The 19,832-nt window shown below is 39.4% G+C and overlaps 1 protein-coding gene across 15 annotated transcripts in view; it reads right to left on the reverse strand.

Annotated features, from left to right (window-relative positions):
* tjp1a (tight junction protein 1a) overlaps positions 1 to 19,832 on the reverse strand; it is a 99,127-nt gene that overhangs the window by 35,806 nt on the left and 43,489 nt on the right. Inside the window, exon 1 of one of the 15 annotated variants that reach the window (XM_065952886.1) lies at positions 14,865 to 15,312. The exons of the other annotated variants lie outside the window; for them this stretch is intronic. Within the exon in view, the coding sequence (XP_065808958.1) occupies positions 14,865 to 14,888 (24 nt within the window). The 5' untranslated portion in view covers positions 14,889 to 15,312. Of the gene's footprint in view, positions 1 to 14,864; positions 15,313 to 19,832 lie in introns of those variants that run through there. 15 annotated transcript variants of the gene reach the window in all.

The raw sequence follows: 19,832 nt of genomic DNA on the forward strand, positions 1-19,832 counted from the left end.
TGCCTGCTCTTCTCTGATAGCCTGAGGCAGGATATTAGCAAGAGCAACCACAGCACCCACAGGAAAACACTCCACTTCCTGTTTGCAGGAAATAGCTCAAGCTTCCGGAATAATCACTGTGAACACTATTGAAAATTCCTCCTAGGAAAGCTAAACTTCTTTCCAAATCTTCACAGTCAGATCAGGAAATTCAGCTAAGCCATCATTTATAGAAGTGTCACACAAAACTCCAACATCAACCAACATGATTCTAATGGTTTACATCTAAAAAAGCATCTTAATCTGAGCTTTCATACACACCAGTCAGACATTTAAACATTTTAATCTGATTTCTGCATTAGCGGCCCTGCTTTAACCTGGTATACTGTTAACAAGCATACCTGCCCTAGATTATTCAAAACTATGCTAAAGAGTTGTCCACTTGTAATTCACCACCAAGAATGAAGGTCAATACTTGTAGAAATCAGGTCCAGTGTTATAATACTAATAATAATTACGTTTTTCAGCTCATCAGACAGCTGGATCCTAAGGTGAGAAAAAGGTTGTTTAAACCTTGCAGCAGCTCAACTCACCTCCTAGTACATCTTACTTCATCTTGCATCCTGCAACCCAAAGAAGGCCTGATTTGAAAGAGCAAACAGTCAATCCATCTTATTGCATTTTTATTCAGACACCAAGGTCACACTGTTGTCCCTAGTTGATCCTGCTTTACAGTAAACCCACACAGAACAGCTCAAGTAGGAATACTCCGTCTGATGTAAAACAAGATAAATCCAGCCCTTATTACACAGAAAAACAGTGTGCAAGCCATATCCCAATACAAAACACTCCATCATTTTGGAATCAACATTTACACTGGCAACTGCAACAAAAACACCACCCTGTACGAGCAGCTCTCCCTGTCACTGGGGCAATAGTATCCATGGTAACTGTATCTCCCCTATAACTGGACCCAAAGGGAAGAGCGGGGTAGCAGTAGACTTAAACAACACATAATTAGAGACAAAACGCACATGCTCTTTCTGGAGGGCATGCAGTCAACAGTAAACATATGCAAACACATGAAATCCACTAATGTAAGCCTGTACATTGTGTCAGATAAGTGTGTACTGTGCTACTCGTCTAAGCGTATGTAAAAAAAAACAAAGCCAACAAAATATCTGCCATCACATTCAGGACCAGACAGATAAATTCAGATGTAGCCATTTTTAGGGTTGTGATGGAGAGAGGGCTAAAAATGTGTGCACACACATGGGTTGTGCAGATGAGGGCAAACAGCCAATAGGCAGATGACGATGATGCAGAGCCTCAGTCAGCAACCATGTACTGATGTGCTGACATGCTCAAATATGCTTGAGTTAATTAATCTCAAACAGCAGCTCTACTCTCTCATACAGCTCCCTGAAAACATCTCCATCATGGCTCTCCTCAACATTACACACAGGATACACAAACACACCTCGGACTGAAAACTATCTGACACAGAGTCCTTGCTGGAATAGTGAGGGTTGGAATAAAATAAAAAAACCTATAATCCAGGCTTTTGGATTAAAATGTTAATCTGAGCCATGCTTCCTGCTGAAGACTATTGCTGCCGTCTCATGAAAGCAGACAGGGTGAATGAGAAGGATAGATGGATGCAGAATTGAGAAAACTGAATACACCAAAGACAGGTAGATGCTTTTGTGGTCAAATCTAGAATAATGTTGCTAGGTATTAACCATTTTTCGGATTAAATCGCCATTCATCATCATCTATCTCATCCTAAATCAGTGCTTAATTCAAAGCAAGGTTCACACTGAAATCTACTTCAAACCATTTAAGGCAAATACCCACCAGTTACCCCTACGTTGTAATACTCTTTGAGACTCCTGTGGGACTCAACATGGTGCAAATATGCTTTCCAATTTGGTACAAATTTATTAAACAGATGCCTTTAAAATTGAATTTTCTCAAGTTAACGCCTACGCTTAAAAGAGACTATCAATCAATTGATCCATCGTAAGCCTCCTTTAAGGCATTACTGATCCTAATGAGTTGCACACACTAGGGTATGCAGATTTTTAATTGAGAAAGCAACAAGAGGACTGGTTTGCGTTCGGTACACACTCGGTGAGCACCTTAAGTTTAGGGATTAGAACAGAAATAAACATAGAAAATGGCCAGTGCATCCATGATCTTTTGAAGTTTTTCACAAGGAGATTAATTAGCTAAAACTATGCTATATTTAAATGTGCTCTATGTTTAGAAACGTAATGCAAATGATCAGTTATTTATTCCCCAGTACAGTTCAGTTGGTTCATCAGTTCTCAATATGAACCAACTGAACTAACATTTACAGTGTTTAATATCCATTTCATTGAAGCCTCTGGGTCGGGTGAAGGCTTTGGGTAATTTTGACCACAGTTCAGCTCTGCGTAGATGAAGAGAAGTAGGCTGATGCTATCAACCGATCCAGACACACATCAGGGCTAGCATCTTTTATGGCGCTTATCCAGCAGCAAAGTCATCACAGCTCAACCACACATTGAGCTTTCTGCCTGGAGAGACAGGCAGTGCTGAGGTCACAGAGGAGAGTGGTAACTTCTAGTGGAAGTCTGACTTTCCACTTTGCCACAATCCTTCCTGTTGGCTTAGCTTGAGCTGCTGGTTTTTCACAAGCATCACAGTTTCAAAGAACCTCTCAGAATGGGGGGCATTTCTTGGGACTGGAGGGTGCGTAGAGTGATGTGTAATTAAGAACTGTAAAATATTTGGACCGCTTTTTTGATAATGGACAAAAAACCTTTACTGTGGCATCAGTGCTACATATACTAAAAAGATACATTTTTTTTTGTATTTTCAAGAGCTTTACGCATTAATGTTTCCTCAAACTAGTTTTTAAATGTACCACCATCTCCCACTGAAATCTCTTTCCAGAAATGTTCATAGACAGAGCAGTAACAGCGAAACTAGAAGCATGGTGAATGAACACTGTAACAAATAATTAGTTGATCTACATTTGGACAATCTGCTTCCTGCATCAAAGGATCCAAACTCTGGAACAACTTACCACCTGAAATGAAATACATTCCATATTTAAAAACTTTTACAAAAAAAGCTCAAAGGGTGTAAACAGTAACATATAACATGCATCTAATGCATGGCTGTGTCTCAACATACTAGGTTTCTGCCATGAATTAACATTTTGAAAGAACTAAACTTAAAGGCTTTCCTTTCAGTAATGCCTCGTTGTTGATTACAACGATGTGGGAGGAAATTACATCATGACTAGGGCCTGACCAGTATTTCTAATTGCAACTGTAGTAAGCAGATTGGCTTATTACACTTTCACTTACAATATCTGTTGGTACCAAACCCTTACATGCATAGAAAATAACATATTAAGGCTGTAAAGACATATGTGTTGCACTATTGTTTCTAGACCTTTAGCCTCATATCAAAACTAACTTCCACTACACTTGGATCTGTTTTTGTATCTGTAGAAACAAACTGTCCAAGGCAATGAAAATGATAACCAAATCCAGGCCTGGAACCTTTGGATTCAGCCAATCACCATGAACACAACTATCAGTATTCCCACCCTACCCCTCCCATCACACACACTCGACAGGAATGTGCAGATAACGAGACAAGGCCCAACTCTCTTTTTCTCTGCCTGTTTCTAATTCCAAACAGTTTCCCCTCACCGCACACTCTGGATCTTTCTGTCTCAGTCTATCCATATTATTTTCCCTTCTTTGGCTCACAGACAAGGCGCACTAAACGAAAAACAACAACAAAATCATTGAATTAAATAATACATGGCGCATGGCACAAAGTAGTTTCAGAGAAGTAAAATACTGAATATCAGAGGCCATATCAGTTGGAAGCACCAGTGAGTGTGAAGTGAAAGGGATTTATGGTCTGGCAATGATAATTATAGTGAATACTACTATGTGGTTTATGAATTTTCAGAGGAGTGACTACTGCTTAAATGACAGCCTTCAATTAACATAAGCCATGAGTTATCATCTGTTGTAAAACACTTTCCCACAAGAAATTAGTTTTATTAAGAAAAGTAGCTCAGAGGTTGAGGTTTTAGGCAGACAACAAAAAACTTTTACAAAATGAAACTTCAATGAAAAGCTGCTAATTTGTTACTTACTTAAAAAAAATACTTGTGACACACAAGTACACACAATTACATTTAACAAAAATCAAATCAAACACATTAAGAAAGCTTCATCAACACCCCTGTAAACCTCAAGATTGATGCTTTAGCACCTTGGAGCGAAACCCTTCATTTCTTCATGTGCCTTAGTGTTGTGTTGTGAATATCTCAAATCAAAACATTGGATTTGGGTCCATAAATTATGCTTTTCAATTGAGCCTAGTTTGACTTCACTGAAACTCACAGTGCTATGTGGACATGCAGGCATGTATACACATACGCATGTTAAACAAAGGAGGATTCAAGAAGGGGTCTTTCAGTGTGCTCATGTTTGCCTGTCTCTACAGTACACACAGGATGGGCCAAAATTAGCAACAACCAGCGAGGGCAAATGCAGTCTCTCCCTTGCCACAATGAAACTGCAAATACAAAACATGATTATGCTGAAAGCGGCAGCAGCATTTGAATTTTTAAACCTGATGTGGAGCAGGCAGTTGGAATATTTGCCACAGGAATAAAAACACAAGGCTTTCACATTTCAAGTTGCACAACAACTTCCAAACTACGCAACACTGAACCACAACTCATAGTCTGCAGAGTCACATGGTGCCATAAAACAAGAGGCCAAACCCACTCAATGGCATTCCCAAGCGTTCTGAGGACTTTGCTACAATAGGCATGTTGTGGGGCAGAATCTATAGTGAATTAATGAGTTACTGTTGTAGCGGCCATTTTCCCAGCACTTAACAGGCAACATAATTACCCATCCTCAAAGAGAAACAGGGAGGGGGTGCATGCATTCTTTAATGAGACACAGAGAGATAATACAGAAATGACTTCTAATGACATCCATAACAGAATTCCACAGCACCCTAACTAGAGGAGAGACTCGTACCCTTCAGTGCAACTCGTGAAGAAATTACAATGAGCAAAGAATGAGTGTTGCCATTCCCTGATGAAGCCTCATCATCTTGTTAAACAGCCCTGTCTCGTGAACATACAGTAAATTACATCTGAACACTGTTGTCAAAATTCTTCACTTTTAGTTAAGCCTATAATGCCAGCTGCAACATAGCACGATTTGTATCAAGTAGGCCCAGATAAAACAATTTGATGAAACTGCTGAACTAGTCTGTGCAAACACTTGTTGATATCTGTTTTCAAAGGTTTTGAGCCCCACTCTACCTGCAAACTAGCCAAGAAATTAAGCCATAACTCTGTATCTGTGCCTATGCTGAGAGAGACATTGGGATTGTGCAATACTACAGCAATCATGCTAAGGGACAGTGATGAAACGCACACCTTTAATAATTAATCAAAACTTCTTAGCAAAAAAACTACAGTAGCCTGTAACGTTACTAGCATGAAGCTACTGATTGTTGTCACACACAGCCACCAGCTGTTACCAGCATGAGAGCAGACGGATTGAGCGTGAACAGAGAAAAGATTAAGCAGCGTTAGAAACAAAGAAACTATAAACAATGAATTATCAACACTTTACGACCTGTGAAATGTATAATACATATTTTAAAAGACAGTTAATTCTTCCTATTTGTACAGCATCTCTACGTGGCACTACTTAAACGCTACCTTCTTTTTACTACGACTCTGCATAGGGATTTAATATTTATTTAAAGGCTACATACCATGATTATAAATTTTCAATTGATTCATGGATCACGTGCGGCCCAAACCGGGGCCGGTCTGAACAGACTATGAATCAAGCATGATCCATTTCCCCACGACTAAGAAATATTACATCAATTGTGTATGTTACTCTATTTCATTTGTAAAGTAGTGTTCTGTCTCTAGTGATCAACCCAGAGGTTAGTTCAGTGCACATCCAAACCTATATTTAGGTATGGTACAGTAAAGCAGATTTCTAAAAAGGAAAAAAAGCAGAGTATTTGCACATTGGATTACAGCTGTAGCACTTTATTAGCCTGCAGGCAACGCTTCAACTCTACAGGCTTAAGCAAACCATCGTGCAAAGCAGAAAACAGCAGATTAAAGAGTTGCTAAGATGATGACAGTTTTTGGTACACTGGGAAAACAAACAGTGTCTGATTTGATGCAATGATTTAGGATTGTTTATAGCAACTCACATGATGATGTTCCTTTTATCTTTGCAACATGTGAATGTGAACTAGGTTTGTGTTTAGCAGGAAAGGAATTAAATCATCAGACAAGATAAAGATAAGATAGAAGATAAATGTAACACTTATTTTGTTCCACAGAGGTATCTAGGAAAAGCAAATTCCCTTATCAGAAGTCGATGTTCAGGGAAATTACACCCTTTTAATACTAAGGATGACTCTGCTTCATATCATCTGAGGCAGCAGACAATGTCTCCCACAGGCTGATGACTTTGTTTCCCAGACAGAAAATACTGTTTTGCACTCCTTACACAGCAACGAAGAGATAAGCAAATGAACATGCAGCAGTGTGTGTAAAGGCATATAGGGCAACAAGCCTTGGGATGAATCTGTTCCAGCCTCTTTCTCTCCTCCCTAACCAGCTGAGCCACGGCTGCCACATGCACTCTTTCTTGTCCATCCTCGCTTGCCCTCTCTCTCTGTCTATCTCTTGTACTCTCTCTGTCTAATACACACAAAACACCCTGTGTCAAATCCCCTGTGCCTGCAGTGGGAATGATAAATCCCTGCAGAGACCTGCCCTGCCCTGACAGAAAGGATGCAGAGCTGGCTAGGAGTGTCCTCGCTTTGCAAGGGTGACTGTTTGATAAGGAACAAGGGACAAACCAAGACTCAGGGTTATACAAGACTCTAATCTCAAGCAAGAGCATTAGTAAGATGTGCAAGAAGGTAGATCATTTCATGCCAACAGCCAAAGTGTTCCTGCAAAGTAGAGGTACAATTTAAATGTGTAAACCCAGTCTTTCCGAGCGCACTAATATAACATGTCAGATTCTGTAGGGTCTACATAAGATTTCATCCAGTCTCTAACTGCCACACTTTGTCTGAAACCTCTACTTGAATACAGATTCAAAATTCAAATATGAAAAATTATTTTTTGTGTAAAAGGATTCATGTCTGCCTCAAACTGCCGAACATTCCTGACAACCACTGAGGATGATTGACAATAGAGAAGATTTGAATGCATGGTTCAATTCTTGTGTCGTTCATTCAGAAACTGATTTTTGAAGAAAAGTCAAGGATTCATTTAACAACAGCTCAGAACCACAGTGATGGTATTTAAGAAAATCACAGCTGGATACCACGTCATCAAAGCCTGTGAAAGAAGGGTTCATGTTGAAGTCTCAGACAAGATTATTTTTCATCTTCGACAGCCAACACATTCAATGCCCCCTTATGCATCTCACTGCCAAATCTCAATATAATAAAAATATATTTTTTTTTTAAATAACAGCTAGAACACAAAACTATTTGACCCAAACAGGGCAAGGATATTTACTACACTTTTTTGCAGCAGCATTTGAATTAAATGAACATACTTGGTGATTTATAAATATGACAGCATAACCATGACATAAACCAGACTACAGCTATAATGCTGTGGTTATAAGAAAGATGGCCTGTCTTTTTAAAAATCTGCCATGTGACTCAGATTAAAGCTGCTACATCCCTCCCTCCCACCCCTACCTTTCTCCATTTCATCCCTCTGATAACCCTTCCTCACATCAACTCCTCCCTCAGAAGAATCTTCTGTTTTCCTTCTTTTTCTGTCTCTGCAATCAACCTGCCTCCCGCTGTGTGTATCTGCCCTGCATATCACTCCAGGGATAAAAGAGATAAGCGGGTCAGATGTCCTTGATAACTGCTGCACTCCAGAGTCCCCTGGGTGTGAAACAACACAAACAGATGCTTTCTTGCAATGTTTTTATCTAGACTCTGTCAGGAGGTGATACATAAGTAACAATAGGCTCAGTTTCACTGTTATCTTTTTTTCAAAAATCAGACTCTTCCACTCAGGAGTCTTGTATACTTAATCTGTACATCTGTGCATTTTCATACCCAAATATCGCTTACTCTGCTTGATAATATAAGTTTTAGTTTCCACTGTTCCATGTACTTGTGCCTAACCAACCCAAGCATTAACACAAACTTGTTTTGAGATCCAGAAAGATCCAGTGGGGAACTAACCAGCCAGAAACCTGAAGTCAATTTAAACCAACATGACCACAGCAGCTGTCTGCAGTGGCAATTGGCAGCCCCTCTCATCTCTTACACAATCCTTTTCAGAATGCAATTCTGCAACATTGCCGTAACGAAGCTCTGCAATCATTACTTTCATGATTCCGCAACAGCGTAATATTTATGTCCCAGTCTGTGATTTCACATTGCGCCAGGGTGTTGTGGAAGAATGACTCGTAAAGAAACAGCTGGAGCTCCACATACACACACACACTCAGACATGCACACACACACACACACACACGCACACACTCAGACATGCACGCACGCACGCACGCACACGCTGGCTCTGTTAATCCTGTCCCGCACCTGTAACGCCTATGTTGCTACCTCCAATGACGGCCGAGACGTGGGTATACTTGGTTCCCCTTTAAAGCTCTGTGACATTCATATAGAAGGCAACTGTAACAGAGGTGTAAATATTGCAATCTGAATAAGGCAAAACAGTTTACACCTGCTCTCCTCAAGAGCCAGTAGGGCTTTGATTCAAGGGCTCAGAATCAAAGACTTCCCTGTTTGCATTAGGAGCTTGTGTTCTGCATGTGGTACACTTGCTTGAGTCTCATATTTTTTTCACACTGAGGTTGCAACTTGACGTCTCATCCTTCATACTGTCGGGCAGTAGATGCTATCTTAAGTGACCCAGACTTCACAGACTGCCCTTTGCCATGTGCTGTTCTTAAAATGAACTTGATTTTGACCAGGAGCATTTCATGTGACATTTCACCCAGCTGTTATCTTCTTTAGTTATTCTTTTTCCACTTTATATTTACATCTTCTCCTAGGACTGCCAATTTCCGAGGCCTGGTCATCTTGGAGAAGAATTTCTCCCTGGACAAATGTACGCTTTCTGAATCCACATGAGAGGTGTATCAGCAAAAGGAAGGTTCTTAGGAAACGGATGCTGTAATTCCTTGCCACAGATGCCAGAAATGAGTTGCTCCATACTCCATTTATCACTTTCCACATCAGCCCTGATTCTCCAAAAAGAACAGGGAGCCTAGGACACAGAGCAATAACATCACCCATACTCTGTTTCTCTCAGTAACAATTGCTCCTCTAATTACATTTCCCTCCTCCATTGATGTAAATGGCGATGTGTAATCATCAAAAGAAAATAGAGGCAGTTCTTGGCCCGCTGTGCAACTCTAATTAATACAACCTCCTTCATCTGAATGCCTTTTTCCACTTATTCCAGTATCTCGTCTCACAACACGAGTCTAAAGGCTTGAGGGGCTGCTGATGTTGTAAATTATTATTTTTTTTGTTCGTGTTGCTTTCACAAAAATGAGCAGGAATTACCGAAGGCCAAACACTAAGAATGAGGTCAACATTTACTCAAATGAAATTAAGTCAACTTTCTAGTGAGCTAATCTGGCTTTTAACTAGTTTGTGATCAGTAAAATGATTTGTTAATCCAACAATGTAAATATGAAATATATGTATATGAAAATGAGCTGAGCGAATTTATGAAGTATAATTATTATACAATTATATTTACAGTTGATAATTTAGTCAAATTATTATCGGTCTTAAATGTATCCCCACATCAATTTGAATTACAATTTTCTCTTGATGTCTCTACTCGTGTCAGCCTTCATTCAAATGTTAGCCAACCAGCAGACTGTCTTTTCCAAACCTCTGTCGAGAGCTGGTTACATGAAACTCCTGAACAGCCAATCAGAGTGATTCCTCTCACCAACCACGCCGACTGACGCCGAAACCGGCCGGAAAAAAGGCCAACGGGGGCCGACGGAGCCGGACCCACCACAAAAACCAGGGCAACGATCGCACACTGACGGTCCAACTATGACCGACGGCCAACAAGCTCCTTGGTGTGTCAGGGCCTTTCTGATTTCCTGAGCTGCCTGACAGTGATATTTTTAAAAATGACTAACCGACAATCATGGTTGCTCCTTTAACTGATCCAAAAAGGCTGCAATGACGTCATGGACGGTAATATCAAAACCTTGAACAGCTTGTCAACATCTTAAATGTGGGCTGTGATTTAAAGGGCAGGAATAAGGCTAGTTTAAACCAAACTTTGTATACACTGTTCTTTTCCACTCTCCTTGGAGCCAGAACAGGCACTAAACGGAAATATATTTTCCTTCTGGCTTCATATATTTACATCCTCCTCTAAGCAGCAACTAACTGAAACTGTTATTATGCAAGTACATGAATTGCAGCATCCACTCCTGAAAATTTCTAGACATTTTTCCTGAGACTGCCACTGAATTTTTTCTGGGTTGCTTGTTCACACATGTACCTCAAAGACCATCCGTGATGTGGGGCAGAGGGGTCTCAAGAGACAAGCCATGATGTAAAAAGAAGTGGCGGACAAAGCACCCGAGTCTAGAGCTATGATGCGAATATTTCAAAATTCAAAATAAATTCACAATAAAGACGTTTACTATGTCAACAAAAGAAAAGGGAACATCCTAGTTCCTGCTGCATTCTCAAATCAGCTCACCCTGAGTTCAAAATGTACTTGGGGGCAGGCAGGAGAGATTCCTTGTATATTTGGAGGAGTGAAATCTTTGGCTTTTTGTGTTCACATGAGCAGCTCATTCTGAAGATTTAGCAGCTCATTTTGAAAATGTCAAGAGGTTTTCAGTTGCAAGTGTGAAAGCACCATTTGATTACGTTAGACAAAATGGCAAAGTGTTCAAGCTAATGTTGTCACAAATGAGTGAATGTTGAATACTTACTGACACATCACACTAACCCAATGACACACTTGAGCACTATATAAGAACCACTGACCTATGAGACATGAAGTGAACACACCCACAGATGATACTCTTTTCCTGAAAGACAGCACTGCTGAATTTTATCCCAGTTGATCATTAACTGAAACTTCCCTTGGTGTGTGACTAATAGTGGTGTTCCAGCAGTTTATCTTGACTCATCAGGTAGGTATGAATAAAGTCAATATACTATAGAGAAAGCTAAACCGAGGAAAAAGCAGGTCAGACTTGTGTCAGAGAATGTATCATAAACCTATGTTTGAGGCTGTTACCACAGAACTTAGTTAAAAGAAAGTCTGTCTGTGTCTACTATCATTGCACTGATAGCTAATCAGTGCAGTGACCCCTGGATAGAAGTCACTAGGTTTTTGTTTCAGAGACACAGTTCACTTGGCTTTTATTATAAAACAAGATACAAGGATGACTATTGAAATAAAACCTAGAGGACTGTATTCTGATATTGACATCTTTATGAAATATATAGAATATCCCCATCAACCTCAATGGTGATCCAGTTATTTAACAAAAAATATAAGTGTCTGCTCTTCAGAAACAACCGATAAAAGAAACCCTCTATAAACTGTTTTACTATACAGTTAATCATGCAATGCTTTAATGTTGTATTTTAGTATGTATGTATTTTAATGCTTGTGTTTCATATTATTATGTGTTGTCCTGTATGGTTGTTGGTGTCTTTTGTGTCTTTTATGTTACCATGCTCTCAGTGAAAGACCAAATCCCCTAGGGGGTAAAAAAAAAGGTTTCATTCATTCATTCAACATATGAAGAGTTAGTTATCACTGCGATAGGGTTTTCACACCATAAATAAAAACACAAAGTTATGAGAAACATACAATAATTCATCACCCAATCAATGACTTGACCATTAAAATCAGGTAACATGACTTCTTCTTCCACTCCTACAATCATGCTTTTTATCCAACAGATAACTCTGCTCATCCCTCTGTCATCAAGCAGATAAGCTCTTAATCAGGGATACATGATGCCGATAAACATCTGCTTCCAATAGCTAATACCAATAAGATAACCAATAATTCTGCATTTTTTACTTAGCTCTTTGAACACTTAGTGAACATATAATGCACATTACAATCTTGTTACCTTCCTCTGAAGAATCCACCCTGGTGACAACGTATTGGCACATTGGTAAAAGGGATGGGTACGAGTACTCAAGTGAATGAATGAATATAAAAAACATATAAATTAATATACTTAGTAAGAAAGAAATTAACTGTACACACTCAGCATTATAACTTCTTCCACCACGGCTTCAGCTCTATTTAACATACACACAGCTAGCAACAAAAACTGCTTTCCAGCAGCTATGGTAACTTTTAGGGGCGCATCAATCTAAAAGGCGAGAAAACAACAACAACGGACGATGATTATGTGCAGCAAAATATATGTGGCATTCAACTTGCATATCATAGAAATACTAGTTTGATGCCTTACCACATGTATTTAAAGCACAAGGAAAACCAGCGGAGACAGACAACAGAGTGGACAAAATTACCATGCTAATAACAAAAATGGTGACTGGAGATATGCTACCATTACGTTATTTGGAAGGAAAAGCTTCCACTAGCTGAGGGCGTTTGTTGAGTCACAGTACAAGCCACCATCCTGGCGAACAACAGCTACAAGAGTGGATAAGATGTACGAGGAAAGAGAAACAGAATTATGGGCTGATTTGCAATGTGTTGACAAAGTGTCTGTTACTACAGACTCGTGGACAGCTCTCACACAGAGTCATATGTTACGATCACTGTCTTACAGAGTACACACCGGATTAAAAATGGCCGTCCACCGGGAGGTCAGTTTCTGATGTATTTTATTGTATGGAAAAAATTATAATTAGCAAATACTCATTGATTAGCAATATTATTTACCAATATTGGTTTATTGCAGATATAATGGTATCGATCTATTCATTTTTAATTAGAAGCTGTTATGAAAGGCTTTCTACCAAACGTTTAATGCAGATAACAATGCTTGCTGTGATTAAAAAAGTTTATTGTGTAGTTTCCAAGCAGAGCCTGCTCTGTGCCTATTCTTCACGGCACAAGACTCAACAAATGTGCAGAGCATCACAACTGATAGTTTGCACTTACTACTTGTATTTAGAATAATGTTAAATATTGTTTAAGTTGTTTGTTTTAGAAAGCAGCCTTCTCAGCACATTTACCTGTCATATTATGCAAAATCTACAAAGAGAAAGTGTCTTTTCCTGTTGGTCAGGTTGTAATATAAACCTATGTATCTGTGACTAAGCATTGATCTGATGTTTGTTGTGCTTACCCAAGTTTATTCTGAGAAAGCAACAGGACATTAAGTCTTAATGTCTGCAAATAGTGACAGTAGGGACTCACTGCTTTACAGACAATAGTCTATTCTGTCAGGCTAAATGTTCACACTGTGATCGTTGTTGTATATTTGACTGCAGCACAGTACTAAAAACTTTGTTACCCATAGGAAAGGCTTTCTCAACAACATCCAGTTATTAGTTTAGTTTCACTGTTAGTTTAAAGCAAACAACAATGTTTAAGCACATGAAAAATGTTTTGGCTTATTACCAGCTGTGTGCTTACTATAGTAGTAAGTCTTATGTCAAGGTGTGACCAAGGCCCTCATAACGTCATCGACATGACGGAGCTGGTTTCGTCTGACAGGAACAACCTACCAAACCTGAATAACACTACCTGTATTGGACAAACAGAGCACATTCCTCACTTGAACAAAATAAATCCTCTCGTAGAAAAGACGATTGAATACCCTGTGCAGAAATATTGAGGTCTCTGAGGATTGACCCAATTCAATTTTATCCACCACAACTTTTTCTATACTTCTTATTTCTGAAAAATATTGGAATAACATGATGCATGTGTGGAAAGGCCTGTAGTAAAAAGCTCAAATACTGCTTTTAACATTTGACCCAGTTTCCAACCAATTCAACACCTTAATCGTATCTGACTAAAAAATCAAAATACTTTGACATTTAACTGGTATAAGTATGCTCTGATTTTAAGAAGCCAGTGATGAATGGTGGGAAATTCCTTACAGCTGGGTGTAAACAACATAAACTTGTGGTTCTCCAACATGGGCTTCAGGGACCTCTAAGGGGCTTTATTGAGCAAAAGGGAGACTTAAAGAAACAAGTCTTTATTTGACCATCGCCTTGCTAATAGTGTTAGCAGTTTCCCAAGTCTTGCATTTATAAAACCTACAACAAAACTTAACCTAAACCAAAAAAAAAGTTTAAAAAAAAATGTCCTTTAATTGGGAAAATCTAATAAAATATAAAGAGGGGTCTAAAGGGGATGCTGCTATGTCAGGTTAGTTATCCAGATGGATTTCCTGTCCCTGTTTTGCTAAACTGTTCAAACTGGGAGTCTTGATATCAACAGGTAGGTGAGTTGGACCCCTCTGTGAACACAGATTGAAGACGTATAGCTTAAGGCAGCTTGTAAACATTTAAAACCAGAAAAAGTCAGATCAATTTTGAACCTAGCTCAGTAGAAACAGCATGGGTGGTACCGAGCTCTGTCCCTTAAGGTTAAGGGTTCAGAACACAGCCACCAGCAGGCATACTTCATTCACTATTAACATTAACAATGGTCTACAAAAGCTATGGAGACCTGGGTTAGCTTGTTGTTCAAAATTAGCCAAAGTTAGCTCTTTACTTTGCCACACACATAAAAAAAAAAACAAAAAAAAAACGCCAGCAGCTTTGCAAAACAGATTAATTTTATCCGCGCAGGTACCCACCTTAGTTGAAGCTTTGGAGGACATGTTACACTGCTATTCCGCTTCAAAACTATTTGGTTAAAAAGTTGTTTGTGTCTTTGTTTTTGTTAATCACTTGGGTTAGTGCGCTTTTTTTTTTTTCCCTCCTAGTTGAATTTTCGCCCAGCTGCCGCCACGCCGGGCTACGTTGTTATTTTATTTTATCCAGGACGACGGGAAACATGTCACGAAAAGCCGTGAGGAAAGTCCAAAGTTCATTGTTTTATCTTCGCTGGCTGAAACGCTCAGGTTAGTCCATTCAGATATCGAGTCATGGGAGAAACTCGAGTTCGAGAAAAAAAAAAAAAAAAGGCAAATAAAGGCCACCTTGCTTGTCTGTTTCGTCGCTAACCTCTGGATGAAAAGTTGAGAATAGTAGGCATCACTGGGACGGTGCAGTAGGCTACAGCAATGGCAGGCTGTGTAAACCTCTCCCTGCTCTCAGCTCTGTGAGAATCGGCCGTGTCGTTCCTGTGCGGAGCGGACCATTACACTCACCGAGGGGTGCACGGCGCTGAAAAAACGGGGGCATTAGCCACTTTTCACCAAGGGTCACCCAATATAACGACTTTTTTTTGTTTCGCTACTTGTGAAAAACACAAATAAGTGGGTTATTCTGTCTTCGTTTTTTTTGCATCTAATTTTATGGCTGCTAAAAAAAAGTGTCTTCCCCCGTTATCCCACGAAATAATAAAGCGTCCGGGATATAATAAGGAGAAGCGACGCCGTTGTCCCAACCGATGCTGAACGCTCACTTTCACTATGAGCTGATGGTGAATGTTGTATCAGGTTGTTACACAAGGATTACAGGAGCCTTTAAAAATAGGGAAAAAACGGAAGAAATCTGTATTCTCTAGAAACATCCTTCAAAGAAAGAGCAAATGGGTGAAATTATTTAAAGAAGCTGGCCCTCAAAAAAGAAATCAGAAGAATAAGCAATGTGAGCAGAATACCATATGTCAAAAGTTAGTTGCATATAACAAATGGCCGAAGCTATTTCCCTTCAAGGTGTTTGTGTGGTCTCTTTTTTTTAGGTTAAATTGAACTGGTAAGTTACAAAAAGAGTGTATAAACTAAACAGCATTCCTGATTTGAGAACATTACTCAGGGTCGAGGAATTTGCAGTGTTTGTGGTTGATAAGTCACCTCACAGGAAACCACAAAAGCCATTCAGTGTAGTTCTAAGGACTTCCCAAACCAGACCCCACCCACAGGATGCAACAATCTCTGCTTATATTGTTTTACAGTTTACTTCTGTTTTGAGCAAACAATACATGTATGCAATAATAAAGTGAGCCAATGGAGAAACACGTAATGAGGACACCGTTTAAGAATATGAACGTTTTCCGTGTCAGGTAGGCAATCATGCAGTTGCGATTGTGAGCAAAGTAGCACACGGAGACACATGCTATCGTTTCACCCTATCTTTTCCAAACAAACTGAGCAATAGTTTTCCCTAAATTTAGCTCTTTTAATGGTCACTTCCTCTATGTGTGAGGAGGAGGGCTTTGGCGGCAGCCTTGGTGGTCTAAGGAGTTAATTCCCACCAGATATAATCCTACAAGGCTAAAATACCGCCAGTCAGGAGTAGCAGACCTGTTTTGAGAGTTGCAAGCAGAGGTTGACCTCCAGAAAGGCCAGGTCCCACTGAGTAGAGGATCAAGAAGGATGAACAACTCTAAAGACCTGCAGACATACTTCAGCCATTGAAACATACTCATTTCTGACGGGATATTACCTGGGACATACCGTTTTCAACATAAGGGATCACCAAAATCCTAGAAGACTCAGCCCATTGAGGAAAATGCATTTTAAAAACAGACAACAATGTTAAGCATGCCCTGGATGATACATACTAGTATGGATGCAAGTCGCTCGCTCCTTCTGAAGCTCCTCAATCGCCTGTCAGGATCGATCAGAGCGGACAGCAGGATGTTTAACATGATCACTCAGGTCACACAGGTTTCAAATAGCAACAAAAATCTATAAAAAAAGTAACAAAACTAAGCTAGAAAATATTACTTGTCACCATTAAAACGGACAGCTTTTCCCTCTGCTGCTCGCCTCTTGCTCACATCCACAGCTGTGATGCTACCTCAGATGTTTCAACAGAGAGAAGCAGGACATTAGTGACACTCCAATGTGATCAAAGCTATCTTTGTCCTCTATGCTTGCATCTCTGCTCCCATCTCTCTCTTTTTCGCTCTCCCTCTCACACACACAAGCATAGAGATAACACTCTTTCATGCAGCGGAGGCTTCAAAGCTCAGGTGCGCTCATGGAAGAGCAGACACATGGAAAACAAAGGCGAACATGCAGGCCCACATAATGCTGGAGCACATCACAAGGTTCAGTCAACCCCAGCTTCTCCTGCAGCAAAAAGGCTAATGTAGAGTGAAACAGCATAATGTGCACATTTAAAAAAAAAAAAAGTAAAGCTGGCTTCTGATGCGCAAAGAGAAGTTCACGTAACAAACACAATTACATGATGATGGATAAAGTGGAGTGTAAGGTTCGATGTGAACCATTTGTTTAGCATTGGTGAAAGTTCTTAAACAGATGTTTTTCTCTAGTTACATCTGTCCTGAGTTAGGTGTCTGTGAGAGGCGGTATTATCCCTTCTCTGCTCTGTTGACTCAGGGCTGACCTTCAGGTCCAAAGGCTCTTTGTTTCTACTTCCAAATAAAAACCTTCTGGAGACTGACGTTATCTATTATTCGTTGACACATAATATATAGAAGAGGTTAACTACGACAATTCATCTGGAGGTATAACTGTATATAATTTTCCATGCAAAAAATGATTGAAAAATGTTTTCACAAAGTTTGTTGTTGCTAAATAAACAGTTGAGAAGACTATCTGTACAACAACAACAACAACAACAACAACAACAAATCCCCCGAAAAGGCCAATAGGCCTGACTCCAATAAGCAGCTATGGCTCCCATGTTCATGATTATGTCGGACCGTGGGTTTTGACAACAATGATGCTCCATGACACAGAAGGGGAAATACGCTAGGTGTTGGCTACTCAGACATATCTTATTATAAGGAAGGATCGATACAATACTGATATCTGATATCAGTTAGACACATTTTCAGAAAGCTGGATCAGTTCTCAATGACAGTATCAGAAGTCTTATACTATGAATATATTTTTCACTTCGATTGGTTTTCAGAAAACTTTCACTAACAATATCCATCAGCTCGGTAGAAACCACAAAAGGGATGCTTGTAATGCAACCCTCTATAAACTGTACAAATGTCACAACTCTGCTTGAAAGGCCAACAGTTTAGTATCATGTTACAGGATTAAGAGGTATTTCTCAAATTCAACCCCCAAACTTCCAGGTCAATATTGTTCAGGTTTTTGTGAGGATTTGAACCGTAAACAAATATGTGGTTTCGGAAATTCAAGAAACACACACTTTAGTGTGCTAAATCCAACACACAATGGAGTTTAGGGTTATATTCATTCACCCGAGAAGTCGTGGAAATAACAGTGTTCCTATCCTAAACCTAAAGCTATAAATGCCCACCACCATAGATTTAAGACAACATCAATCTTTTTTTGACTCAATAAATAACAATAAGAGATCACTGTGCAGGTGGTGGGTTGGAAAGTCTCTTAATAAAACTACATACTGATGGATCTTACAAGTTGCTTAGGGAAAAAAACAGAGTCTACACTTGTGCTAGCTGCTCTGTACAGCTTTTCTCAGGTTGTAGTGCTTTGAGTTAAATGCTACCACCAGCATGCAAACATACAATACAGTTATAATAATAATATGCTGATGCTAGGCTGGTATAATGTTAACCATGTCCATCATCTTAGTCGAGCCTTATTATATGCACTTCTTATTAGAAGTGAAGTGCTGGACGAATTCACATTTTCACTTCAGCAAAAGAAAGGTCAGAAGATCACAGTTCTTCTTCTGGGAAATATGAACGTGTGAACCACTTTTCATGACATTTAAGGGGGTAAGAAAGTCATGGCTTGTGTGTCATTGATCCTCAGAGATTGTTTGAAAAAGCACTTCATTGAAACATATAAGCAGTTATTAATTATTCAATCTAATAAAGCCTGATTAAAATAAATAGCATATTCAGCAAAAACAAATGCATGACATATTAAGTTTTCCACACAATTCAAAGGGGTTCATTATTATTGGAGTTGATAGTTTAATGTCTTCCCTTTTCAATTGTGTTTAGCCCTGATTCATTCACTCCCTCCAAATAAAAATAAAAGTAGCTTGTGTAAGAATAGTTTGAAGTGTTGTTATTTAGTGTTATTAAGTGTTGTTATTTAGAGACACAGTCAGTTCAATTTAGTACTTGTGTGATGAAGAAGAAAAACTTTGGAGTGCTAAATTTAAATTTAATTTAAATTTTTAAATTTATCATGGTGTGTCTTCAATGTATCAGGCTACTTTTGATCTTAAAAGGGCATTTATTCTGAAAGTCAGCCTGTGATCAACAAACCAAATAAAAATCTCTCACTTTCCTCTTTGTCGTTCGCTCACTTTTTATTTCTCAACAGACAAAAAAAGAAAATGCTGTGCCTGATCCAGAGACAGAACACAGGCGACGCTGCATTGAACCAGACAGAACTCCACTAAGCGCTATCTCAAGGAGTTTAACAAAGAACGGCCCGGGCTGCAGAACAACACAAGCAGGTCTACTTGAAATTCCACGACTTTGCTGCTTGCCTCGTGATTTCACAGTAAAGAAAACAGCCTGTTCCCTTGAACCGAACCGGTAACCTACTGAGTGTTACTATTTTTTTGTGTAGTGTGTGATCCACACCCATTAACACTCAAAACACTGTATAGACCTTGTGAAGAAAAAAGTAACCATTGCATCATGCTTTCCATCCACGTGACGACCCCATTGTTTGCTGCAGAATGAAACATTAAATTAAAAATAATGCACATCCCAAGGTACAATACAC

Source organism: Labrus bergylta, chromosome 3, assembly GCF_963930695.1.
Source record: "Labrus bergylta chromosome 3, fLabBer1.1, whole genome shotgun sequence".
Taxonomy (NCBI): domain Eukaryota; kingdom Metazoa; phylum Chordata; class Actinopteri; order Labriformes; family Labridae; genus Labrus; species Labrus bergylta.